The following is a 27,013-nucleotide window of genomic DNA, read 5'->3' as shown; positions in this document are numbered from 1 at the left end:
TACGCCCCTGTCTACGCAAGCACTCGTCAGCAACGTCAATAGCATTGTTTAGCCTTATCCAATATTCCATCACTCCCTCATGTTGTAATGGTTTGGTGTTATAAAAGTCAGCCATAGGCATAGAAGAGTAAGTCAATACACTAAAGTGCTGTTTCAGAATGTCGAATATCAATTCAGGAACCTGGACATGGTCAATTGAGGGGTTGTGACGTAGGGTGACCCTCACTACATCCTTAGCCTTCCCCATCAACCTAGCCAATATGTCACGTGATCGCTGATCTGTTGGTGTGTTGCGTTTTACAAAGTACATATCCATCATTTCAACCCATTCATGAATGGAGAATTTATCACTGCCGTCACCCCTGAAAACTGGTGGCTCCTTGACGTCTGATTGCAAGACAAGTTTCACCCCAGACAAATTTAGCTCAGGGGGTCCCTGCTCAGCCTTAGAGGTTTCAGTAGGCATACTGGTCCCCTTATCACCTTGCAGCTGGGCTACAATGGACTGACCAATCTGATTGGCCAAATCTGAGATGAGTGTACTCAACTCAGCATTGGCAGCTGTCTGCGGGGTCTGAATGTCACAGGGGGGAACCTGGAGACGAGTGGAACAAAACTTGGGAGCAAATGACACACCAACTTTAGGTGTCTGAACCCCATCCCCAAGAAACCACCCTCGCCCCAAACCAACATTAGAGGAAACCTCCCCATCAGAAACACCAGTTGCCTCTGAACCAGATGCTGACTCCATAATGATGAATAAAGCACAATAACAAGAAACAAGATCCAAAATAGTGCAACTGTACAAAAGCAAACACAGTATTCGTAACTAACACTTAATGTTATTCAGGATGAGAATCGAGCAGATTAAATGTCCAAGCTCATTCAAAAAGTCCCACACAAGTTAGGAAAAGCAACCAACTTGGAACAAAGGCAATTGCAAAGAGCTCCCCACGGTGATCGAGATGACGTCGATCCTTGATGAATCCAAAGGGTCACGGCACCAATGTAACCCGTTTATGTGTTACACCCGTCTTTGCGTTGTGTTCTGGCGTGAAAGTAAGAGGCAGGAGACAGTACTGGGTCTTTGGCTCTTTACTGCACATCTGCAACACAGAAATAAGGGTCTGTTCTGTGTGTGTCACGCGACTGCCAGTACACCTCTCCTCCGGCCATGCTGAAAGGAGCTGTGCCCGCAGCTTCATTAACACTGCAACACAGAAATAAGGGTCTGTTCTGTGTGTGTCACGCGACTGCCAGTACACCTCTCCTCCGGCCATGCTGAAAGGAGCTGTGCCCGCAGCTTCATTAACACTACAATATAATAAATCAAATACAACAAATTGTTTTAAAACATTAACTTAAGCTCTCAAAAATAAAAAGCACAAAATAAATAATATGTCACTGAAAAATCACTAAAAACAACTTATAAGAACAATAAACAAAATAATTCAAAAACAAATAAACAGTCAGATAAATACAATTCAATCACCAGGACCCAATATTCTAGTGCTTATAGTTCAAATATTATACTTCAGTACAATTATATTAATAACCGCCATCTAACAGGCAATACAACACTGTACTTATAAAAACAATGAATGAAAGACTGCATCTCCAAAACATAAGAACATCTCCATACCTGCAACACAGAAATAAGGGTCTGTTCTGTGTGTGTCACGCGACTGCCAGTACACCTCTCCTGACGAAGGAAAAAAAAGTGCACGCTGTTAAAAAAACGGCAGCGAATACGCTCACAAGCCGCTAGCGATCAGGCTAACTTAGCATGCTAGCATTTCAGTTGCGTTCTTGGCTGAAACTCATCAAAAACGTATATTAGCGAACTCCGCCCTCCACAAAACTTATCCCGAATGAGTCTCTTAATGACAAACAAAAACGCGGCGGTTCGGCTGTATTCACATTGCAGCTTGGGCTCTGAACAAACTTTAATTAGCAGAGAGCAACGTGGCAGTGACTTACCTCCGGCCATGCTGAAAGGAGCTGTGACCGGGCACACATGCACGCGCCTACGTCACCACGCAGCGCACACACACACAGGAACGCACACAGACTCAGATCACACAGGTAGGAGATTGAGATGCAAAATTACATATTTAACTTAAAAAAAGGAAGTGTTTTGGGTGAAATTCAAAAGTATTTAACACATATGTTACACTTGGAGTAGACTAACCTGTGAGCTGGAGTGTTCTGGGACGTTATATTTTGTCTTTGAATGGCTGTAATCCAGGCCATCCGTCGCCTCTTTGTTACTTCGGAAACATGGCTGAAACAATTTCTCTTCAACAAGGTAATCCGATAACAACCGATCTCTTTACCCGTCGGCTTTCCATGGCTGTCATGCCACCGGCTATTGCAGTTAATAAGACAACAGCTTCTTGCCATTTTTGTGTTTCTTTTTATCGCTGTATAACTGATTTGAATTGAAAGCCTGCGTGCGATAGTACCTCTTGCCACGAGTTCCCAGAATTCTTTGCGGTTTTACCCTTGAATGACGTCACATTTTATTACGTGCACGTTAGCATATGCTACTTCCGGTGCGGAAACTCCTGTGTGGAGCTTTGTTTCCGGTGTCCGATTCGCGCCTGGTTTATGGTCCAAAACAAGTTAAGCAAATGAATGAATCAAGCGGCGATTTACATTTCTATAGATGTCTCGGGCATTTACCCAATATATCTGTAAATGATGTTCATCGACTTGTCGATATTTTTTCCCCGCGCCTCAGAGCAAAAGAGAAAATGGATTCAAATGTTATATTTCTCAGCCGCCCCTCGTTTATCGCAGGTGTTAGGTCCTAAAAATAACCAGTGATAGGTGAAATCACAAAGCCAATTTTATTTTTTGACGGAGCAAAACGTTTCGTGGACATCGTGGACATACAGCACTTCACTTCAGAGTCACACTTCCAGCGATCGATGCAGCGATTGTGTACGGTACAGGAGAGACGGAGGAGATCGTCTGCAGCGATCAGGACACAGGACACAATGTGATGTAAAAAAAAAAAAAAGCCTGCAAACTTGCACTAAAAAATCTGAGAAACAGCGAGGTGAAAGGTGAACCATGTTATTAGCGAGCGACCGCTGTAATTTTGAAGGTAAGTCACAACATACCCTTTGTACATACTAATGTATAGAAACCCTTACCAGCAATCATTCATTTTTTGTGTGGCTTTTTTCACGGTTTGTTAACATGCTGTGTGTGTGTGTACTTGACTAGCTGATCTCGACATAACGGAAACATCTGGTTTGACTATTCTTCACATGTAGTTTGAATGCTGAACATTTGCCTGTTTAAATCATAAGACCAGTCACTATACAGAGATGTGCTTCTGAATGTGGACGATGTGTCTTCTGCTGCAGTTCTTGTGTTGAGTGATGTAAACAACTGATCGATCTAAACTCTTTAAACGTCAAAATTGATCATTAGATTTTTTACGACACACAGTGGTGAGTGTTCCCACTGCTCTTTGTAACTTAACGCGATCTTTCTGTTTTCGAGTTTTGGACATGATTTTGGAATATATCTTGAGTAGCGATTGACCGCAAAGTAAAGCTACCGGAAATGCACAACTCCACATCCGGTCTCAAACCAGGAAGTTAGCATTTTCTCGTGCACAGGGTCAATTTGATTGAATTTTATTGTTTTACCTTTGGGGTGGCACCTGGGGTGGCCGTCTGGTTGGGGGGTGGCCTGTGCCCCTCCAGACACCCTGCTGGACACGCCACTGTTCATAGCACTTATCATTGTTGTTGTTGCTGAAGTTGTTTTTGGTGTACGTGTATATTTTTTCAGGGAAATGTTTTTAAAATATGTATTTGCTTTTTTATTCTACTTACTATGAAGAAGTTTCTGTTTATTGGTTTGTTTGTTTGTTGTTTTTTCAGGGGTTAAATAAATGTTGATCAAAAGAGACACTTACCTGGTTTTGCATATAACTTATAACTTAATAGTAAGAGGTTGGATTTAAATTTGTTGCTGACTTCACTATGTAATAAATTCTTCAAATTCTTTCAATATTTTTTTTTCATATTATATTTTCACTAGTGTTTACATTGTGTATCTGTATGTGTGTATTTGTGGCGCATGCTCTGTACAATAGTCAAATATTACACGGAACCTTTATCCCGCTAACCCGAGTTGCACCCAGAGGAGTGTTTCGTTGACGGACTGTCAGATGACATAATGGTAAACACAGTAAGGTGAGTCAAGAATTATGTGATATAGCTTGTGCAGGGCACCAGTTCCACCATCTGAAAACACCAGTAAAGCACTAGCGTCATGCGATGGTGCACATTTGAAAAAGTGAGCCGTTTTATCTCGTTTTTAAATGACATTGATCAAGGATGGAGAAAGGCTAGCGTTAGCTGGGAGCTAACTAGCCCCGGCTCACATCACTTTAGCTGGGGATGAGCACGGGCCTTTTTCAGTCAGCTTTAGGAGTGTTCCATCGACTTTCTGCATACATTTATTTCGAAAGAATTTAGACGATGAACTAGACGCGTTAGGGGAGCTGACATGGGCAGCAAATTCATGTAAGTGTCGGAATGTCTAACTGTGGCTTCACCTTTGTCAGTGTTTCCAGCTGAGTGATGCTGACTGTGTGTTTGTGAACTGAAGTGCACAGGGCTGAGGCTGATAGTTTTTCATCTGTACCTGCTATCCCAGTTAAATGTCAGCATAATTATTGTCGAAAGCTGCTTAAAACGAGGAGCTGATATCCTTACAGATGTGATGCATTCAAGCATCTATGAAATGCTTTGCGTTTTTTTAAATTAAAAAGTTAAAGTTGCTGGTGTGTTCAAGTCCGTTGGTCTAACTTATGGATATGGGAGTTCTATATAAAATTATTTAGAACTCGTATATGAAATCTTGAGAGGAAGGATTGACACTCAGCAATAAAGCAGTCATTCACACAGTACTTATGTTTTTTATGTAATTGGATCCCTAGGTTGGTTCTACAGTTGTGAATGTTTAAATCTGCAGCCTCAATCGAAATAAAAGCTCAGTATAACATTAAAGACGTTGTGACAAAAGTGAGCCCAGTGGAACCTGATGTGCACCTCATCTCTGGCAGATGTAACCGCTTGCCAGTTTAAAAAAGTACGATTTTCATTTTTGTTTCTGTGCAAACGGCTTTGCACACTCATGGCTGTTTCTCCGTCAGGTTCATGATGTTTTTATCTGGAAACAATCCAACTGTCTTAAAGGAGGTGCCACAGAGAGTGGTTTTTCCACACTCTGCAGTGTAACATATCCCAAACCGGGTTGAGGTCAGATGGGTTGAGGTCAGGTGATTGTTGATGTGAGGCCATGTGCTGCAGCACTCCATCAGTTTGCATTTCGGTGAGACAACTCTTACAGAGCCTGGAGGTGTGTTTTTAGATTTTTATCCTCCCATAAAGCAGATGGTGTTCCCCCAACTGAACTCGAACCTGAAGGGATGTTGGGTCACTGAAGAATTATGTTACTCTGCTAGTTAGAATTCATCATACATCTCCAACAGTGTCACTACCAAAGTCCGTCCACCATTAAAGAAAGATTGGTTTTTACTTTTTGCTTTCTTGGCATTGTACTGAGCTGATTGTAGGGCTATGTCAGCATGTGTGAGTCAACAGGAGTTCAGTGGGAAGCTCGATGAGTAATCAACCTTGATGATGATGCAGTATTAGCTCACAGCTATATCTGCAAGCAGATGATGTCGTGGTAAATATGTTCATAAGAGATGATACATAGTGTTGCCATTTAAATGGATTACAAGGTGGTTAGTGCTCGCTAGATGTCCACAGCAGTGAATTCTTGGTGCAATCCAACTTCGATCTTTAAATTCTATCTATTTTTTGTTGTTGTTGTTTTTTTATAGCTTTTTTTCTTTCGAAAACACAACCTAAACAGCTTGTCATAGCATTTGCTATGGGTAGTTCTTTATTTACTGTGCTTGGGTTTGCTTGAATCAACTGGGTGTTGTGTTTGTGGCGTTTCAAACGTTGCAGAGAGCCCTCTGATGGACAAAATAGGCAAAGCCAACACTTGTAGGATGGAAGAAGGATGTTTCTCCCATTTCTTTTTAAATTGTTACTTATTTGCAGTTATAAATGCCAACACTGATAAATCAGCAAATAGCTAATATTGCCCCACCAATAAATCAGTGAGACTCATTTTTCGAGCTTCTCTGATTAGATTTTTGACCACCTTTTTCTTCCAGTGAAATTGTTCACTGAAAGTTGGTTAACTGTGTTCACTTTGCCACCCATAGTCTTAAATGTGTTGGAGAATTGGTTTAGAGCGACTACACGTTTTATTATAAATATGAATGTTTGATCCCAGTGTGTTTATCACTGCATCGCAAGGGATATTAATATATGGTGATTTTGACATTACCTCACCTAAAGGCAAAATGTCATCAACTTATTAATGTAGTTTTTTCTTTCATTTTCTCTTTCTTGTGAGAAAACTTTTAAGTCAGATAGTTAATAATAATTTTTAAAAGAAATCAAGAAAATCCAGGGCTCAGTCATTTCTGTGCAATGTAGTGTTTACCAGCAGCAAATATTCTAGGACTTTGTGACAGTCGACTGTATAGTCTCGCTTACATGTGCTACATATAATAAATCTTACGTAAAAATGCAAAGCTAAGAAAATCCCTGACATTTTCCCTCCCATGATAATGTTCTGGGGTTTTTTTTATTTTCAACAAATTATCACCGGCAAATTGCTCCATGAAAATGAGTTTCAATGATGCAATGGCCATTAAATAATTCATAAGTGGACAAAAGTAAAAGAGGCTGAGCTGTGGAGGAGGGGAAAATCAATGAGAGTGAGAGAGCACAAACGAGAAAGAAAGAAGTGTGTATATATGGAGAGAGAGGGAGCGAGAGACAGAGGAGTGGAGACAATCAGAAGAGACAGGCAGTCAAGCAGATGGATGGGAACCCCACCCAGGCCTGTTTCCTCTCTGTCCGCTCAGTCCAGAGATAATGTGCTGAGGAGGAAGTCAAGTATTATTCCAGTACGAGGAATGATGATTGTTTCTGTTTACTGAGATGGAATCTGAAGTTGGGTTTTCTTTGGTCTAAGTGTGATGAAGATCCTGTAGGCGGGTAGGTGGTTTGACTTTAACTAGATGCTTATTACCCTCTTTCATAATTTTAGTCTTGACAGAGACTCTATTTAAATTTCACAAAAGCACCTGGAATGAGCAGCAAGTTTTCTTACTGTCAGCTGTCTTTCCAGTCTTTGTGCTTATTTTGCATGCTTCCTCTTTTACAAGTTCCTCTTTCTTTCTTCCCTTCTGTTACAGTCAAGCCACAAACACCATCCAGCTGATGCCCCAGCCGTCACCCGATTGGCCAGAAGAGTGTAAATCAGCTGATGTATGATTTTGACTCTAGTCCCTCAGCAATTGAGACAAAGGAGAAGGACTTTGCTGCTTTTTGCTCCCAAATGTGAGTGTGTCTGGCTGCGTAAGGTAGTTTGCCACCCAGATTGGATTGGAAAGTCCCAGCTCCTGCCAGTCCTGGCATGAAACCGCAGTAGCTCCCCGGAGAATATACTGACTCACTTAGCAGAGCTAGTGGAGCATCATTAAAAAATAGAAGACTGTAGCCCTGGATGAGGGTACTGTCTTCATGCAGAGGGCAGATCGCAGCTTAAGGCAGCAGTTTTTGAAGTTTGTGAACTGCTTGGGTTTTGTTTTGTTACTAGCTTGTCAGCGTACCTGACACACCTGCGTTTGTCCAACTGTCAGCTGATTTTTGTTTATTGGCCATGCAGATTCTGCTAACAGGGATTTTAAACCCTTTTTGGATAGCTGTCTAGTTGTAAGATTTCCAGCTCAGGGAAAGCCTGTCCTGGTACAGCCATGGAGGGTCTTGAGCAGCTGGACATGGTGGGTGATATCAGCCCAGCTTTGGAGGCCACAGAGGATTTCATCCACTGCATGGATAGGATACAAGGCCAAGGTACAAGCCAGGCTCAAACAGGGAACCTTCAGCCTGCCAGGCAGTCGAAGCAGCTGCAGGAGGTATCTAATGCAGCGCTGGGCAAGCTGAGCTCCAGTGGCGTGTGGAACCTGCTAGCTGGAGAGCAGCCGGAGGTGGGGCCTCTAGGCCTAGCTTGGGCCGATAACGTCAGTGTTTTGGGGCTAGGAGTGGGTTTGAGGCACGGCAAGAGAAGCCGAGCGCGTTCCACCAATGACTTGGCTGCCCATACCAACGAGTGCACCAACAACACCACCAACTCCTCATCTAACTCTGCGTTTAAGAAGGGACACAGCCGGTCCAGGTCAGATGTCCACTACCGTCCGTCTGCCTGCACCGACAATGGTCTGCCCACAGTGGACTGCAACACCCTGAAGAACATGATCCTCAACCACCAGCAGGAGGGTGAGTTCATGTTCACACTGTGGATAATATAATATATACGCTAATGTGAACAGCTTAGTCCAGCTCCATGGCAGAGCTGAAAAGGTGAGTCACTGATCATAAGTTAATATACAGTTAATTGACAGAATGGATTTTGTACAGCAGTTAAAAAAAATATTTGCTACATATTACATAAAATAATAATAATGGATTTTATATAGCGCTTTACAATTCCACTATTCATTCACTCTCACATTCACACACTGGTGGAGGCAGCTACAGTTGTAGCCACAGCTGCCCTGGGGCAGACTGACAGAAGCGAGGCTGCCATAACGCGCCAGACACCCAGCCAGAGGGGCCGATGGCTGGGTGTCTGGTGCGTCATGGCAACCTCGCTTGTGTCTTGCCCAAGGACACAATGACCAGGATAGAGAGCCCGGGGATCGAACCGGCAACCTTCCCAACCCCCTGAGCCACGGTCGCTCACCTGTCAGTGGAGCCAGAATCCAGGAAAAGGTCACCAACATGTAGCCACACATCTGAAAGCCTATTGATTTGCTCTCCTGATATTTAGATTGTAGTATTGATATTTTAACCTTTTTTAACCCTGATATTTTTGTTAATATTTGCAAAAATATTTGCAAAGTTTACTTGTTAATATTATAACAAGTAAACTTTTTAAATGTGTCTTTCATGTGCAAATGAAGTTTATTTATAATCTGGTACATGTTGATATGCATGATCTGATATCATGATTGTTCAGGGGTTGGTGCTTTCTTTAACTATGTGGTGGATTAGTGGAAAAGTTACAGGTGAACCCAAACTTTAAACTGTAGTTCTACAGTTCAGTGTGACGTACTTGTACATGAAAAGTGTTGGAGCCAACAGGTATATGCTTTCCTATTAAATCACCAGTAGTTTTTACATCACCAACCAATGTAAGATTTATGGCACAGCTGACCTAAAATAACTCAAATATAATATAAAATATAATTAGTGTTATCCAGCCATGAATTTTTAAACGTACTGTTTAAAAAAAAATATGAAAAAAGATGTAAAATACATTTTTATTTTTGGATTAAGATGCCAAATTACAGTTATTTACTAGCATTCCTAAACAGAAATTCCACTGTGATGGTTCAATAATTTTTAGTTTTAAACAACTTTTTTGACAGATTTCTAAATACATGTTTTCTTGTTTTTATGAAACCTAATAAATTTGATACGCAAAGTTATTTATTTAGCTTCATGTGTTACCAAGGTCACAGGTTTTCAAAAGCATTTTTCCTATGGTGGATATAACTTAACCATGTCTTTAGAATCAAGAATACGTTTTGACACAGACTTGAGACCGTATTCATCAAGAGTAAACATTTGGTTGTTGGTCAGTTGGAAGAGCATTAGGAGTTGTGCAGAATAACAAGGACATTCTTTCTGGAAAGATTTCTAAATGTACATTTTACTGATTTTCAGCAGCATAAATAAATAGATCCACCTTTACTGTGTTGAGGAGATCATCTGAAAAGTCATACCATCACTTACATCCAGAAATTAGCTTCATGCTATTGAGTCAAGCTGACGTAAGTGAGGAGATGTGTAGCTGTAAGTGAAAACGTTACTTGCCTAATACAGTGTTGACCCTTTGCATGCCTCGCCCTGCTGAGGAGTAGCTTCTAAACCACCTCGTGTCAGAGAGGTTAGCAGAAATGATAAAGTTGTGAGTTGAAACTGTCGCAGGTACCTGAAAACCCAGCTTTCGTTATTTATCTGTGCTCGTGCCACTCGCCATGAAACTCTAGCTGTCAGATTCTCTGACCCAGACGTCTGCCCATAATTGTTACGAGGTAATCAATATTATTCACTTCAGTCAGCGTTTACACCGTTTTTCTCATATGTATATGTTTTCTAATTTGAGTTAACTGACCCTTTAATCAGATTGAATTTGCCTAATTGGGCGTTTGTGGCATGGAGAGTTGCTTTGACTCATTGAAGATGATGTCATGGCCTCTGGTGACCAACTCATTGAACCTGCCAGAAATATGCACACCTCCTCCTCCTCTGCTCCTATCGACCGTCCATTCACTGAAAAGCTTTCTCAGCCTTTGAGAGGCTTTCGGAGGACAGAAGTCCTGCACTATTTGTGCTGCGGATCGGGGCGTGTGCTGTACTTAGGCTGAAGCATCCTCAGAGAAAGCAATAATGACAGAAGATGATGATAACTTGAAATGACACAGCTGTGCTATGACAGTCCTTACTCAGGCAGAGAGCCCAACACACACACACGCACAGCATTTGTTTGTGTGTTTTGGCTATCTAAAGGACTAAGGAGATCCTAAGGGATCCTGAGGGATAATAGCCTGTAATCCTGTCAGCAAATGGACTCAAATGAGGCAAGAGAAGAGGCAACCCAATTACCCAGCCCCTGATACTGGCAGGATTATTTAGTATTAGCATATGTGTGAAAAGACATCAGGCTATTTAGTTTGGCTCGATGTGTATTGAAAAGAGAGGAGGAGGAAAAGGACGGTAATAAGCACAAGGCACAGTGATTTAGCTCGCCTTGCTATGTGTCTTCATTCACATTAAAAAAGAAAAGTAGCCTGTTGGCTTTTCCATTAGTGACAGCTGGGGATGTTTAGGTGCTAAATGGATATGATTATCGCCTTTTTATGTACACAATATACATGCATATGTAACCACATAGGCTTTTCTAGTTAAACACAATAGAACTTAAATAGAAGCAAAGCTGCATTGATTAAAAAAACAAAACAAACATTGGCAATAGGTGAATTTTTTATGCTGTATGCTTTTTAAAATGATAAACACATTCATACTAAGTCACCAATATTTAACAGGAAATACAGCAGTAATAGTAAAAAAACAACCACGCAAAAGAGCTATAAAAATGGGTAAGACCTTGAGTTACCCCGGCCTGTACACCTAACATGTCAGGGGTACTTAAGGTTGCTTACGGTGCAGCACGCCTAGGCCGCTGGGAGTGTTTCTTCTTCACTCACCTCTTTTCACTAACTCTGTGTTAATATGTTGCTCTGCATTTAATCATTAGTTATTATTCATCCCTGGCTCTCTTGCACAGCATGTCTTTGTCCTGACTTTCTCCCCTCTTCCTATTAAAAGGGAGTTTTTTCTCATATGGGGTCATCAAATTGTTGGGGTTTTCTCTCTAACAGGCTCTTAAACTTAGAATATAAGATACATATGTGAGGTGACTGTTGTTGTGATTTGGTGCTAAATAAATAAAACTGAACTTTCCCTGTTTATGGCAGCTTACTATGAGTGCACTTCTATATACACACACAAACAGTGGAGCTGACAGGACACAAGCACTGAAACAACAGAGACTGTATTGTCTTAGGAGCCCCTTTTGGTTGTGTTAGTTTCTTTGGAAACGGGTCAACAACTGTTGAAAAAATTCAAAGAGAATCTATCGGTGTAAAATGCATAAAATACCGTCAAGATGCTGAATATTTGCTATCGGATTCCTCCATGCTATGTTGACTCTCCCCCCTAGCAGCCTGTGCAGTGCTTCTGACGTGTGGCATTGTAAAAACAGATCAACATAGAACTGAGTTAAATAGACTGGCTGATTGTTGCTGATACCTGATCCAGCTTTTAGAGTCAACCCTGGACTGTTGTCCGTTATCTGTTATTATGGATTGGTGCATCTCTAGTGGTAACTCATTGGCACAAACAAATGAGTCACACTCAAATGTGTCACTGCAGAGTTTGCAGCAGACCTCATTTTTGTTTGTTTTTTAATTCTTTCTACTTTAAGGACTATTAAGAGTACTGAGAAATTATGACAATCCCTTCAGATTACAAGATTGGTCATTTGAGCCACAGCCTTTGGATTCCTACTTGTGTATACTTTTAGTTGGGCCTTCTGCTGACTGTGTACATTCAAGCTTTCTGTGTTTCAGTTCCTGTTATAAATGTCAATTAGTTTTGACACACGAGTGAAATTCTGCCCTTTCTCAATCTAGGGAGTTTGAACTTGGACGTCCAGGAAAAGCGTTAAATCCAGGTTAAAGAAAGAGGCTAACGATAGCTGAAGTGCTCTCCAGGCTAGTACTGGCTCAATGAGGATAAGCTCTATGATCTAGAAAATAGGTTAAGGGTATACCTTTGTACATTTGTAGGATAGGTCTTCACTTATAGCCGGAAACTTGGAAACAGCACGTAGTTTTAAGCAGGAGTTTGTACCTCGATGAACATAAAGGCAGAAGTGTTACTTAACAACAGAGTGAAATGTTAATTATGGTTGAAGGCTTGAATGTGTATGCTAGACTATTATTGTGTGTGATGTCAAAACCCACCAGGTAGAGATGAAGGCTAATTGAACAGAGCAGCTTTCCTCACCACAATGCCTAATTCTCATCTCGAGCCTCCCAAGCGTGAAGACTGCCAATCAGCCAGACCTGATTTCATTTGCATATTCATTTGTTCCCTTAGCAAAAAAGGTTTGTTAACATGCAAAGTCAGAGACCTAGAGTGACACTGTCAGCTGCTGTTTTGATAAGATTGATGAGGCACTGGACTTGCCACCCTTAAGCTAACAGGGGCTCTAAGAGAATTAGCTTTTTTCAACCAAAATGCAGTATGCACCAATTAGACTGCTTGTGGCGGGGGTTAGCAATTAAATCAATTTGTCAGATTGATTTAGAAAACTTGTCTTTCACACTTTACCGAGTTAAAGTGTGTCAGGTCAAAAAGCACGAGTACATCAATGTTTAAATTGAGTTTTCAGCATGTTCCACTTGGAAAATAGTCAGTTTTAACGTGTGTAAGTAACCATTGTTGCAGGAGTGTAATTAATTTTGATGTGAAGCAGGTACCGACCACATCTTAATGGATAAGGACAAGAAGTACTTTCTATGCAAATGTAACCAAGGTAAATGGACTGGTTTTCATATCGCACTTTTGTATTCCACTTGAGCACTCAAAACACTTTATACAACATGACTTATTCACACAAGCACGTTTTCTACATTTATACTGCAATGAACGCATTGGGAGCAACTCGGAGTTCAGTATCTTGCCCAATCACACTTTGACATGCAGACTGGAGCACCCAGGGATTAAACCACGAACCATCTAATTAGTGGATAACCTGCTTCAGTTCCTGAGGCACAGCCCTAGGTTATTATCGTTAACGAAAACTAACGAAATAACGAAAACTAGAAGTGAAAAAACATTTTCGTTAACGGAAATAAAAAATAAAAACAAAAAAAGGAAAACTAACTAAAACTATAATGAGTGTTCACAAAACTAACTAAAATTAACTGAATTTATAGCAAAAATGTGTTTAGTTTTCATTGATGTGTGCGTGTCATACAATAGTCAAGGGTGAAAATGAAGTTTAGTTTCCAGATTTTTTTCTTGCTGTGTCTCATTATGCCAGCAGGTGGCAGCACGTTAGTCGAGTCGTCTGTGTCGCTGCTCCGTCCACGCGCAGAATCATGTCAGGAAAAGTCGGGAGCCAGAGTCCAATTTGGGATTACTTTGAATATGACTGTGTTTTGGATAAAGCAAGTGTCTTGTAGTGGAAAGAGACAAATTATGAGGGACATTTCTAAAGGGAAAAAAATCCCACAAACCTTAAAGTGCACTTGAAAAGCTCACACAAGAAGGCTAACCTAGCTTAGCTTGAGAAGGTAAGGGAGCACACTCAACCCTCATCCCCAGAAAACAGAATCTAACCCCGGGCAAGGCAGCGTGATGCATCCCGAGACAACAGGACGGGGATATCTACACAACTGTGTGAGTCAATTACCTTCAAAAAGTTTATCAATTCACTTGAACCAAAATTACGAACACCCGGTGCTGCGAGAGTTAATAGTGTCATTGGGGCCAAGATATACATTTTATAGTTGCCTGGTATCAATGGTTGTTCATCTGCCTTTATTTATTTATTTAAAGAACCCATAGGTGGGAATGCGAGTTGTCTGTCTCTGCGTGTTAGCCCTGCGACAGACAGGCGACCTGTCCAGGGTGCAGTATGGTAGCTGGAATAGCAACATACCCAAGGATGAGCAGAATGACTGATATGATGAAACTGGGATTTTGTTACACTTAATTATTGCAAACACAACTAAAACTATAACTGAAACTAATCAAAACTAAACTGAAACTAAGGATTTTCAAAAAAAATAAAAACTAAACTAAACTAGCAAACAATTGGTAAAAACTAATTAAAACTGATATAAAATTGAAAATCTGAAGTCAAAACTGATGAAAATTGCAAAACTATTAAAACCCTGGCACAGCCAGTATGGATTTTGTAATAATATATCAAATAATCAGGTGCAGTATAAAATCATTGTTTTTTTCAGTCCTCAATCTTTTCTGCCTCATTGAAAGTTCACTTCTTTGTCACCAGTTTCGGTGACAAAGAAGTGGTTCTTTCTGTTCCTCTTTTAGTGGAGGACAAGTGGGTGTAGGTTTAAAAAAAAAAAAAACACCTAAATATATATGCTTTTTTCACCTTGATGTTGGCTTCTTTTAATGATGTGAAAGGATTGGGTTTTTTTTTTATAGTGTACATGCCAGTTTGCAGCACTTTGCTTAAACTCTAGTTTAGTTTTAACACTGGGTTATAAACAGTTACAGAAATGAAATTGGATATAAGGGCAAAGTCTGGACAAGAACATTATTGTCACTACAGCGCTCCATATATCTGCTGTAAGTCCCTACAATTGTGGTCAAGTGCATTTTCCAAGCAGATGTTGTGGTCACTGAAATCTGCCTTAATCTGAACCCTCCTTAATCAATGAGAAAGTTAACGATAATCACAGGGCAAGACTGAAAGAGAAAAAAGAGAAAAGGAAAACGAGTGTGAAACCAACTTTCTGAGGAACAGACAGTGGATTATCTGAGAGAAAATGTGGGCTCCAGCCTTCAGATTAGGAAAGTGGGGCAGACTGCCCACTGGCCTCTTTAACAATACTGTTTCTTCCTGCCTTCGTTACAAGAAACGTTTCCAGAGGAGCACCCGTGGATAGCTATCTCTGACCAAAATACAAAAGCTCAGGTCTGAACAGTCAGGCTATGATAAGCGACCTCCTTCAGGAAACTGACCGGCTCTGATTATATGTCCAGTGGTCAATTAGACTTGTAACAAATGTGGCAGGAAAAAGCTGCATAAGCAAGTCAAGGTAGGAGGTAGGTCATTGGCTTGGAATTAGGCTTGGAGCTTTCACGTCTCTTTAAGTGCTTTGAAGACTCCCGGGTCTTTTATCAGTATGAGTTCACACTATAGATGCTGTCCATTAAAGGAAAACACCACAAAGAATCGTCTTGATGCATTCTCAATCATCCAGGAAAGTAAATCTCCAAAAAGTTGATTCTGTTCATCTGGACGTAGCGTTTCACCATCCCCACTGACACAGCGGCCAGGGAGGCAGAAGAACGGCTCATCAAGAAGGCCCTGAGTAAATGTGGTTATCCCAGATGGACTTTTGTCAAAGCTGAAAAGACACCTAAAGAAAGCTCCAGCCAATCCAGGAGAAAAGGACGACCGCTGCCCAAGCGAAAACCTGTAGTGATCCCATATGTGTCAGGAGTATCGGAGCAGCTGAGACACATTTTTTCTAAACACCGGGTTTCTGTGGCTTTTAAACCCCAAAACACGCTGCACAAAAAATGGTCCACCCCAAGGATCGGGTCCCCCGACACAAATAGAGTAATGTTGTGTACGCTGTTAAGTGCAGGAGGATTGCCAGGATTTATACATCGGGGAAACCAAACAACCTCTGGCAAAGCGGATGGCACAACCCAGAAGAGCTACCTCGTCAGGCCAGGACTCTGCAGTCTATTTACACCTACAGGCTAGTGGACACTCTTTCAAGGATGAGGATGTAACATCCTGGACAGGGAGGAACGCTGGTTTGAGCGCGAAGTCAAGGAGGCCATTTACGTGAAAAGGGAAAGACCATCTCTGAATCGAGGAGGGGGCCTAAGGGTACATCTGTCACCATCTTACATGCTGTGATTGCAGCCATTCCCCAACTCTCTGAATGGTACTCATGACCATTGATCAGTGGGCTTTGATCAGGGGGTTTTGGTCAGTGGTTGTTGATCAATGGTCATGAGAATTTGCATAATTAAGATTAAGGAACTGACCTCCCAGCCCATTGTTCCTTCAGTGGGCTGGTTTCAGTCATTATGCAAATGTCCTGTTTATAAGATTGAAACCTGCAGTCAGCTGAGACTGAAGAAGTCACCTGGATGATGATGAAACGTTTCTCCCACAAAACGCTACGTCCAGATGAACAGAATCAACTTCTTGGAGAACCACAAAGAATCCACTTTCAGTATCTCTCCCAACCTTTAGTCTTTAAAGTGTGCATGTAGCTGACTTCATAGCAGTTACAGTGGACTCAATTGCCTCCTCTGACGTCGATCCATATGTTTCCGCCACTCACTTTCTCAACAGCACGCCTCATCACACTATTTCTGTGATCACCTTGTCATGCTGTGCTAGGGATAGCATTGTTGAGCTCTGTTTTATTAATTAGTCCTAAACATGATCAAATGTCAGTGGTAAAAGATTATCAAATGGTATTGAAACACACATTACAGATTTTTTTTTGCAAAACTTTATTGTAGTTTAAGTAGCTTATTGCATGAGATGTTTCCCATCTAAATAATTTTCACTTGACTGGTTTTAACCAGTGTCGAATTGGGTGGTTAAAAAGTAAGTAAGGAACATAAAGTGAACATAAAAGAAAATATTAGAAACTAAATTACTAATCTTGAAGGAGTGCATGAAAAATGTTAACTTTTTATGTGCATGAAAGGCTAAACTTGAACCATGCAAACAATACTGCTGCCAACACCCACAGAAGGAACTCTTGACAGCCAGATGTTAAGTATAGAGGTTGATGTTTACTTCTTAAAGTCACATGCCTCAGATGGTGAGGGGATTGTTAAAAACATACATTTTTGATCCCCATTTAAAACTTGGATGGTTACGGTTGTAAATTGCCAACGGAAAGGCCCTTGTTAAAACAACTGCTTGTTCTGAACATATATATTATTCATTTGTTTCATTTCTACCTTTTCCCCTGCTCTTCTTCTGTGCCTGTCCAGCTGATAAAAGCAGCAGTAGCAGTGTGGTGAAGCAGTGTGAGATGGAGCAGCGTGAGGGGCCCCGAGGCCGCTGGACACCCTGCCATGTTGAGCTGACGCCTTGCGAGCTCCGCCTGTACGCTCTGGACAGCAGTGCCAACCGCCAGCTGGGCACTGCCTACTCACTGTCACACTGCCAGAGCGTCATCTCTCCGGCACCCTGCAGCCAGCCCGGCCAGATCATCCAGCCCGCAGACCAACGCACGATCCAGGCTGTCTTCTTCAACAGCACACGTCTTCAGCTGAGGGCGGCCAGCCAATGGGAAGCCATGGAGTGGAGACGGCTGATTTGGGAGAAGGTGCAGGCAGCCAGACCCATGAGGCAGGAGAATCGTCAGCATAAAAGCGGAGTAGAAAATCACCATGTTGTGAAGTTTCCTGCACCCATGTCACCTTCGTCTTCGCCTTCTCCTTCTGGGCTCGACACCAGGCCTGATGGCGAAAGCGACACCCCGACTTCAGCAGAGGCATCGCTCTGTCTTCCACCTAATTCTGTTGTCCTGAGCAGACCCACCACCCTGCCTTTGTTCACGCAGTCGTGCCAGGACGTTCTCAGAGTCGGTCTACTGTACCAGCTGACGGATCAGAACAACTGGCGGGCTTTCACTTTTGTCCTCACCAGATCTGTTCTGCAGGCCTTCCCTACAGAAGGCCGTGGGTCTGTGTCCCAACCTGTTCTCCAGTACTCGCTGGCGTCCTGCATTGCTGTTCATCATGATCATGAGTTAGAGAATGGAGAGCCATGGACGGGGAAAGGGGAATTTTTTCAGGCTGTTTTCCCAACAGAGGTACTCAAACTTCGTGCTGATGGTCCCCTCAAGGCCCAGGAGTGGGTGGAGACCTTGCGGGAGGCAGTCAGAACACAGAGACCTGCACAAGAAGGGACAGAACCAGGAGTAGGACCTCCTGGTCTCCAAGGGGTGCTATTGAGATCAAATCCATCCAGGGACAGGAGGCAAAGGGACGCACAGAGAGCAAAGCGACAGTCGGTCACCACCAGTTTCCTCAGTATTCTCACCTGTCTGGCTGTGGAGAAGGGGCTCACTGCTCAGAGCTTCAGGTGTGCAGGTGAGTGGTTTTTACAAACACAGACAAGTTGAAGAAAATTACCATCCTGAAGGCTGAGTTTTCTGTGTCTTCAAAGTGGCTCTTTATTTTACCTGGTTAAATCACTGTGGCAACTTAGGCTAAACACATAACCTGGTCTGGAGCAGGTTATGTGCAGAGTTTTGGTGTTAAGCCATCTGGAGTGCCACATTTTTGTATTTACGGCATGTGTTTTAAAAATAAATTATTTTCTGGGGAACATATGAGCTAGCTCTTAAGCTGGATACATTAAATTTTTATTTCCTGTATCGTAATTAGAGGTGAAATCACCAAATTAATATACACTTTCCTGTGATGATGCAAAGCACAGGAAAGTGTATATTAATTTGGTGATTTCACCTCTAATTACAATACAGGAAATAAAAAGTTAATGTATCCAGTTTAAAGTTTTAGTGCTCTGATATTCAGCCATGTTGGAAATGTACAGCAGCACTGAGAACACACTCAGAGTTAAAACAATTAGCTTAAATTAAAATAATATGTATAGTCTGCCAGTCTCATTAATCTTAGTTCATAAACATTTTCTTGCATGTACACACACACACGTACGTTCAAATTGCTGGATAAGTTGATTTAGTGACAATGATCTTCGTAACTGTTAGTTGTGATTTTCTTTATTTTTATTTCTTGTTTAATTAGGCTTTTTGCACATTTTCCTCTTCAGTCCCAACAACAATCTCTACAATTACAAGTAACTTTGCCTAATTTGCTCCCAAGACATTATTGTAGGATACAGAAATATCTTCCCTTCACCCTTTCACCCCCATTGGCCTGCTTTCAGCCTTGTTCTTATTCACGGTCTGCTTGTTTAGTCTTCTCATCAACAAAGTGTGACTGATTATTGCAGTTCTCAGGAAACTCGACTGGACCCGGCTTTAATGTAAACAGAAGAGGCAAGAAGGGTACACGGTCAGCTGGGGCTCTTGAAGTTGAAAATGCATATGATGCCCACTGACCCAATATATGCTCATTAGAGAATAAAATGATATAATACAGGGACGTAATTTTAAATGGCGCACTTATTACTGAATAAAATATGAACAGTGGGTCAGGTAGAAAAGGGCTTGTTGTTACATTATTTGCAGGACATTCATATGAAAAAGATCCATTAGGATGGCTCGAAAAACTTTTTGGTCTTGTTTTTGATTGTTTTGTATAAATAGTTTAACACTGTTGCAGATGTATGTTAGCACTGTCTTCTAGGTATCTGTATGGATGCCTATAAATGCACCTTATTATGCCAGCTGGTATTAGCTGATGGTTTCAAAACTACAAAATGCGATTTTTTTTTTTTAAAGTGGCTTAAAACTACATGTTCATCATGTAGGCTGTGAGCTGCAGATGTCCGGCTCGGATTAACTGTTTGCTTGTAGCTATCTCCTGACCTTCATATAGCTACATGTTCATCATTCATTCTTATTTTTTCCCAAGCTGGTGTTCATAGTAATTTATTTTCTTTAGCTGCACTGTAGATGATGTCTTCTGTGATGATTCTAACTCTTCTGTCAGGATCACCGGATGTTTTTCAGTATTTAGCAGGAATGCTTTTTCATTTCCAGGTCTATCGCAGCCTTCTTCTCCTTTATTGTTATTTTTTATCACTCTTCATACCAATTCATATAAATTGCATTTACTCACCCTAGGTGTAAAACATGGGCTCTCGCTCGCGCTCTCTTTCTTTCTGTCTCTTAGCAGGGCTTTGAATAATCACCGCTCACCTCCCTTTTTATTTGTAACAACTGGCTTATTAATGCAGAGCTGTTTGAAAAGCCAGCTGAAACAGGAACAAGGACAGAGGCCGTCTGGGGGCAACTGATGATAATTGGTAGGCTTAAAGCACCGGAGGAGAGGAAAAATGGATGAATGAATGAATGAATGAGAGGGAATAAAAGCAGCCTGGGGATGCTACAGTGGTCAGCCCTGATTGTAGTTGTTTGTTTGAAGGGTTTTTGGGTAGGACGGGACAGCTGGATACGTCCATTTTTCTATACAGAGCACACCTCTGCTCTCTCGATCCATTCACTTCCCTCCTGTCCTCCCTTTCTTTACTTTTCCGCTCACCAGTTCTTTCACACTCGTAGCCTTTCCCTCTTTTTGTCTCCCTTTTCTCCTGCTGTCACCGCCTCATTTATTTGACTGTATCCCTTCTTGGTCTCCTACAGTGTTAGAAGCCCTGAAGTCTTTTACAACCATTGAATTCAAGGCCTTGTTATAGAGGTCTTATGTCTTCTCACAGGTTTTTAGCTTTCATTTTCAAGATTTTCTTTTGTGGAAATTGGTCTTAAAATTTCCCTCTCGCACCATTAAAGTGGGAATCCTGATTTATATGGACGTAAATGTTTTCAGTCTTCACTTATTTTCTTCTTCTTCTGCTTCTTCTTCCATATACAGTCAATTATCGAAGTAGGTTTTGGGATGTTATACAGGTTTCAGTTTGATATTTTCTCTGTTACTACCATACCACCTTTATTTATAAGGCACTTTAAAATAAACCAGGGTTCACGCTAGAGCAGGGCAATATGACCAAAAGTATTTATCACGATATACATTTGAAAATTTGCGATAACAATATAATTGACACGAGACAAAATACTTTACAACTCCACAACTTTATTAGTGCAAAAAAACCCAAAACATCAATGTATTTTCACTTAAACAAGCAGCTGTTTTTTATGTGCATTAAAGTTATATAAAAATGTAACAGTGCAAATGCAAATTCCTCGCTGACAGTTTAACCAAAAGGCATTTCCAGTGGAAACTGGACGACATATCCTCAGCATAACCATGTATAATATCCACAAAACTTAAAAAGAGGTTAAACACACACAATACGGTAATATTATGTTGAAGCACAGTACGTATCACTCTGTGAGGCTCCGCCTACGATAGCTGTAATGCTCCGACAATCCATCAAGCGGTGCGGCTTCGTAGCTTAGCAAAGTCGTACTGAAACCTTTGACAGATTTTCGAGCGCCGTGTACATAAAATCGTTTCGAGGTCAGTAAACACAACCAGAGTTCATACATAAGGCACACGGGATTATAAGGGGCTCTGTCGACTTTCAGAAAAATCAAAGGATTGATTTTAAGTGTGCCGTATTTTCCAAACAACACGGTAATAACGACGGCCCGCTAGCATGCTCTACCAAAAATAGTGCTTTGTTGTGTATCTGAGGGACAAAAGCTAAACCAGTTCCACACCACTGAAGTTGCAGCAAACCAGTTCTGGTTCATCTGTTTCATTCAACGATCCGCTTTCGCCCTTCTTATTCTTTGTCGCTGCCATGATTTTTCCGCCATGCACGTATGAAAACAAAGGCACTGCGCATGTGCGTTTTACCCATATTCTATCGCAATATTTCATTTTCCTATCGTTGCCCAACATTATACCGGCATTACTGTAAATGGTGTGATATGGCCCAGCCCTAGTTCACACAGTGCTGTACATATACAAATACCATAAACAGAAAATAAAATCAAACATGTTAAAAATAGAGAATTAGGAAAAAATAGAGTCATTAAGAGATTTAAATACAAATAAAATAACTTCAAAATGATCCTAAAATGTACAGGTAGCCGGTGGAGTGAAATAAAATGGAGATAATGTGCTCAGACTTTTTTGTGCCAGTTAAAAGACGCACTGCAGCATTTTGCACAACCTGCAGATGCCTAATGGACACATCACTAACACCACAATAAAGTGTGTTACAGTAATCCAGCCTAGATGTAACAAAGGCATGGATTACCGTGTCAAAAAGCAGCCTTGATAAAATAGGTTTTATTTTGGCTAACTGCCTCAAATGAAAAAGGCTACGTCTTAAAGCCCTGACCTGGCTTTCAAGTTTAAGATCCGCATCAATTTTAACTCCCAGATTTGTAATGTTCAGTTGAACGCACTGCGCCAAAGAACCAAGATCCATAGTAGTGTCTCAGAAGTGTCACCGAAATTCCTCACTTCTGTTTTTTGCTCAACAAAGCCACCCAGACCTTTATTTCACCAAGACATCTGAACAGGGAGTCTGCTGGTAAACCTTTTATCTTTTTAAGAGGGAAATAAATCTGGGACTCATTGGCATAACAATGGAAAAAAATCCCATGTTTCCTGAAGATAGATCCAAAGGGGCCTAAAACTGAACCCTGTGGACGCCACATTGAAGAGAAGCAGCAGAGGATAGAAAGTTACAAATCAACAAACGTTGGCGTGAGCTGGATAGACATGATTTCCAACACTCTCCATCACCATCAAACTCCAAATAGTGGTATAGCTTTGAGAAGAAAGCTGCTCACTGCTCCAGCAGACATCCTGCGAAGTTGTTCCCCTGGCACATGATCAGACGTCACCAAAGATCTTATACTCTGGGCCTCTTTTGTTTACATTTTTAGTTTGACTTGTTTTATTAGATATGACGCTGTCAAGGGAAAACAAGGAAAGCGATAAGACAATAACAAGGAACACAGTTCATCAGCTGGTGGTTTCAAGTGTGGGTCCTCATTATCAAGCTTCTTCCTGGCAGCGTCACTCTTTAACTCAAAACAGTATTCGTCCATCCATCTTCTGTCAAACATCCTGTGTTAGCAAGTTCTTCCTTTTCACTGTGGCTAAGCACTTGCTCATAGTATCTTCAGATGATACTTGTATACAGTGGGGCAAAAAAGTATTTAGTCAGCCACCGATTGTGCAAGTTCCCCCACTTAAAATGATGACAGAGGTCAGTAATTTGCACCAGAGGTACACTTCAACTGTGAGAGACAGAATGTGAAAAAAAAAATCCATGAATTCACATGGTAGGATTTGTAAAGAATTTATTCGTAAATCAGGGTGGAAAATAAGTATTTGGTCAATAACAAAAATACAACTCAATACTTTGTAACATAACCTTTGTTGGCAATAACAGAGGTCAAACGTTTACTATAGGTCTTTACCAGGTTTGCACACACAGTAGCTGGTATTTTGGCCCATTCCTCCATGCAGATCTTCTCAAGAGCAGTGATGTTTTGGGGCTGTCGCCGAGCAACACGGACTTTCAACTCCCGCCACAGATTTTCTATGGGGTTGAGGTCTGGAGACTGGCTAGGCCACTCCAGGACTTTCAATTGCTTCTTACGGAGCCACTCCTTTGTTGCCCGGGCGGTGTGTTTTGGATCATTGTCATGTTGGAAGACCCAGCCTCGTTTCATCTTCAAAGTTCTCACTGATGGAAGGAGGTTTTGGCTCAAAATCTCACGATACTTGGCCCCATTCATTCTGTCCTTAACACGGATCAGTCGTCCTGTCCCCTTGGCAGAAAAACAGCCCCATAGCATGATGTTTCCACCCCCATGCTTCACAGTAGGTATGGTGTTCTTGGGATGCAACTCAGTATTCTTCTTCCTCCAAACACGACGAGTTGAGTTTATACCAAAAAGTTCTACTTTGGTTTCATCTGACCACATGACATTCTCCCAATCCTCTGCTGTATCATCCATGTGCTCTCTGGCAAACTTCAGACGGGCCTGGACATGCACTGGCTTCAGCAGCGGAACACGTCTGGCACTGCGGGATTTGATTCCCTGCCGTTGTAGTGTGTTACTGATGGTGACCTTTGTTACTTTGGTCCCAGCTCTCTGCAGGTCATTCACCAGGTCCCCCCGTGTGGTTCTGGGATCTTTGCTCACCGTTCTCATGATCATTTTGACCCCACGGGATGAGATCTTGCGTGGAGCCCCAGATCGAGGGAGATTATCAGTGGTCTTGTATGTCTTCCATTTTCTGATGATTGCTCCCACAGTTGATTTTTTCACACCAAGCTGCTTGCCTATTGTAGATTCACTCTTCCCAGTCTGGTGCAGGTCTACAATTCTTTTCCTGGTGTCCTTCGAAAGCTCTTTGGTCTTGGCCATGGCGGAGTTTGGAGTCTGACTGGTTGAGGCTGTGGACAGGTGTCTTTTATACAGATGATGAGGTCAAACAGGTGCCATTCATACAGGTAACGAGTGGGGGACAGAAAAGCTTCTTACAGAAGACGTTACAGGTCTGTGAGAGCCTGGGATTTTCCTTGTTTGAGGTGACCAAATACTTATTTTCCACCCTGATTTACGAATAAATTCTTTACAAATCCTACCATGTGAATTCATGGATTTTTTTTTCACATTCTGTCTCTCACAGTTGAAGTGTACCTCTGGTGCAAATTACTGACCTCTGTCATCATTTTAAGTGGAGGAACTTGCACAATCGGTGGCTGACTAAATACTTTTTTGCCCCACTGTACATGGATCAAAAGCAGACAACAATTGGATGCATGCATTTGCACTTTAGGTGCAAATAGAAAATTTATTTATTAATGAATCCAGCCATCCGCTGTGCAAATGTGCATCAAACCTCCATCTTTTCAAAAGACATTGACCTTTACATTTTTAGCTGAAAGTAGGTTTGGAGAATCGTTTAGCGTGCGACTACAAGACGGTAATAAGTACCTCATGTTCGGTATGCTACCTCAGCTTTCACCGTTTTCCCTTTGAACTTGTTTCAAGTCTTCTCTTTGCATATGCAGGCTGCTTCCTTACAAACATATCGAGTGAATCGTTGTTTAAAATGTAAAATATATTCAGCTAATTACATATGGGAACTGCTGCATTTTAGATTCCTTTTGAAGGAAATGGTTAGTGTTCGTTTGAAGGCTGTGACTCTCCGTCACCCCATAACCCCTCGCCGCACACGCATGAGCGTGCAGACGCACACACACATTGTGCAGAGTGTGCTCTCAGGTTAGATGACCCCTGTTTTTGCGCTGGAGCACATTCTCAGGCCCCCACAGACCATGTGAATCTGTGGGACAGGGGGGGCTTTGGGTGAAGTGGGAATCAGTAGATATGAGAGAAGTGAGGAAGTAGGAGGTGGGTTCACATCAAAAGACAAACAGTTTCTCTCTCTTGCGCTCTCTCTCTCTCTCTCTCATACACGCACACACACACACACGCCATCTTACTCAGTACTCTCCATTTGTCCACATTTTCATTGGAGTGTTTGGTTGGTGTGAATGGGACACATCAAAGCTCAGGCTTCTCTCGTCTTTTGAGTTTTAATTCACACATGTACATAACACACACACACACACACACACACACACACACACACACACACACACACACGGGTGTCCTGTCAGAGGTGTGGTTGTTTGAACCACTGGCGGGCAGATGAAAGCATGAGCCCCCTTTTTTCCCTGATGTCATCGCTCTCTCTCTCTCGCTCTCTCTGTATCTCTGTGTCTCTTCCTCTCTCTCTCTCTCTCACTGCTAGCAGGTCAAAGTGACCCTCTCTCACTACAGAGAGCCGCAGTACAATCGGTAGACCTTTGAGCTATGTTTGAATTCCCATTCATCTTTCCCTCTGTCTCTCATTCTCTGCATCCCAAAAAGACGCATAAAAGATCAGAGACGCGAATAAAACGCGGTTGTTGCTCTGCTGATAATGAAGGAAGTAGTTAGCAGCTGAAACTATTAATAGTTACATTTTTTTTAAAAGTAGCCTTTGAGAGGATTACAGTATTTCTGCTATTATGGAAAAGAAATGGGCTAAACAGCTGAGAAATGTAACGTCTAGCATAATATGCTTAATAATATTAGTAGTAGCAGCAATGTTTTTCTCTGTCACTATTTTCCCTTTGCTAGCTTACCTGACAAGATGCTAGTGTAAGCTAACATCATATTACTTTGGGATGCATTTATTTATTTTCTCAGTGTCAAGAACCACGAACATCTGCAGTGTTGGGGAGTAACGGAATACATGTACCGCCGTTACGTATTTAAAATACAAAATATGAGTAACTGTATTCCGTTACAGTTACCGTTTAAAAAGGTGGTATTTAGAATACAGTTACTTTGTTGAAATAAATGGATTACACGGCGGTACTTCCCTGTTTCATATTGTCGCGGGTCAGGACTGTTTGGGTTTTGTTTGACAGCTACGTTCTGTTGTTCCAGGCGGCAGCGTTACGGTTGCCATGGTTACAGGGTGACGCTCTCTCTCTGCGTGTTTCCTGGGTGAGAGAGGCCTTTTTGTTGTTGTTGTGCTAAGCTAACAGGCAGAATGCTACAGGTATAGCTCTAAAGAATGTAGCATCATGGGCAGTGTAGTCCGTGCTGCAGGGAGAATGGACTGCCATACACGTTATGTGTCTGTGAGCGAGGGAGGGAGAAAAAGGAAAAGTACGAGCTGTCATCGAGCAAAAACGGGAGCTGGAAGCATGTAAATATAATAATAACCACTGCAGCCAAGAAGAGAGCCTGACGAGCCCAGTTGTAAGTAAGCTATTAAGACTCGACTGTACACCGTGTTCGTGTTTTCCTCCAAAAACAATAAGTTCTGTTGGAGCAGCCTTTCAACGCCTCTCTCTGTCTCTG

At 41.8% G+C, this 27,013-nt stretch overlaps 2 protein-coding genes across 2 annotated transcripts in view; one reads left to right on the top strand and one right to left on the bottom strand.

Moving 5' to 3' along the window:
* Positions 1-2,468, bottom strand: part of LOC148098338 (uncharacterized) — a 44,329-nt gene extending 41,861 nt beyond the window's left edge. Inside the window, exon 1 of the mRNA XM_087853157.1 lies at positions 2,192-2,468. The gene's annotated coding sequence lies outside the window, so the exon portion shown is untranslated. The remainder of the gene's footprint in view (positions 1-2,191) is intronic.
* Positions 2,469-4,135: 1,667 nt separating this feature from the next.
* plekhm3 (pleckstrin homology domain containing M3) overlaps positions 4,136-27,013 on the top strand; it is a 56,162-nt gene continuing 33,284 nt past the window's right edge. The window contains exons 1-3 of the mRNA XM_087829720.1: positions 4,136-4,217; positions 7,316-8,399; positions 17,490-18,596. Coding sequence (XP_087685846.1) covers positions 7,877-8,399; positions 17,490-18,596 — 1,630 coding nt within the window. The 5' untranslated portion in view covers positions 4,136-4,217; positions 7,316-7,876. The remainder of the gene's footprint in view (positions 4,218-7,315; positions 8,400-17,489; positions 18,597-27,013) is intronic.

The sequence above is a fragment of the Neolamprologus brichardi genome, chromosome 16 (genome assembly GCF_056152115.1).
Source record: "Neolamprologus brichardi isolate AB-2024 chromosome 16, ASM5615211v1, whole genome shotgun sequence".
Taxonomy (NCBI): domain Eukaryota; kingdom Metazoa; phylum Chordata; class Actinopteri; order Cichliformes; family Cichlidae; genus Neolamprologus; species Neolamprologus brichardi.
Note: the sequence above shows the minus strand (reverse complement) of the source record. Positions and strands in the feature narration are given on the sequence as shown.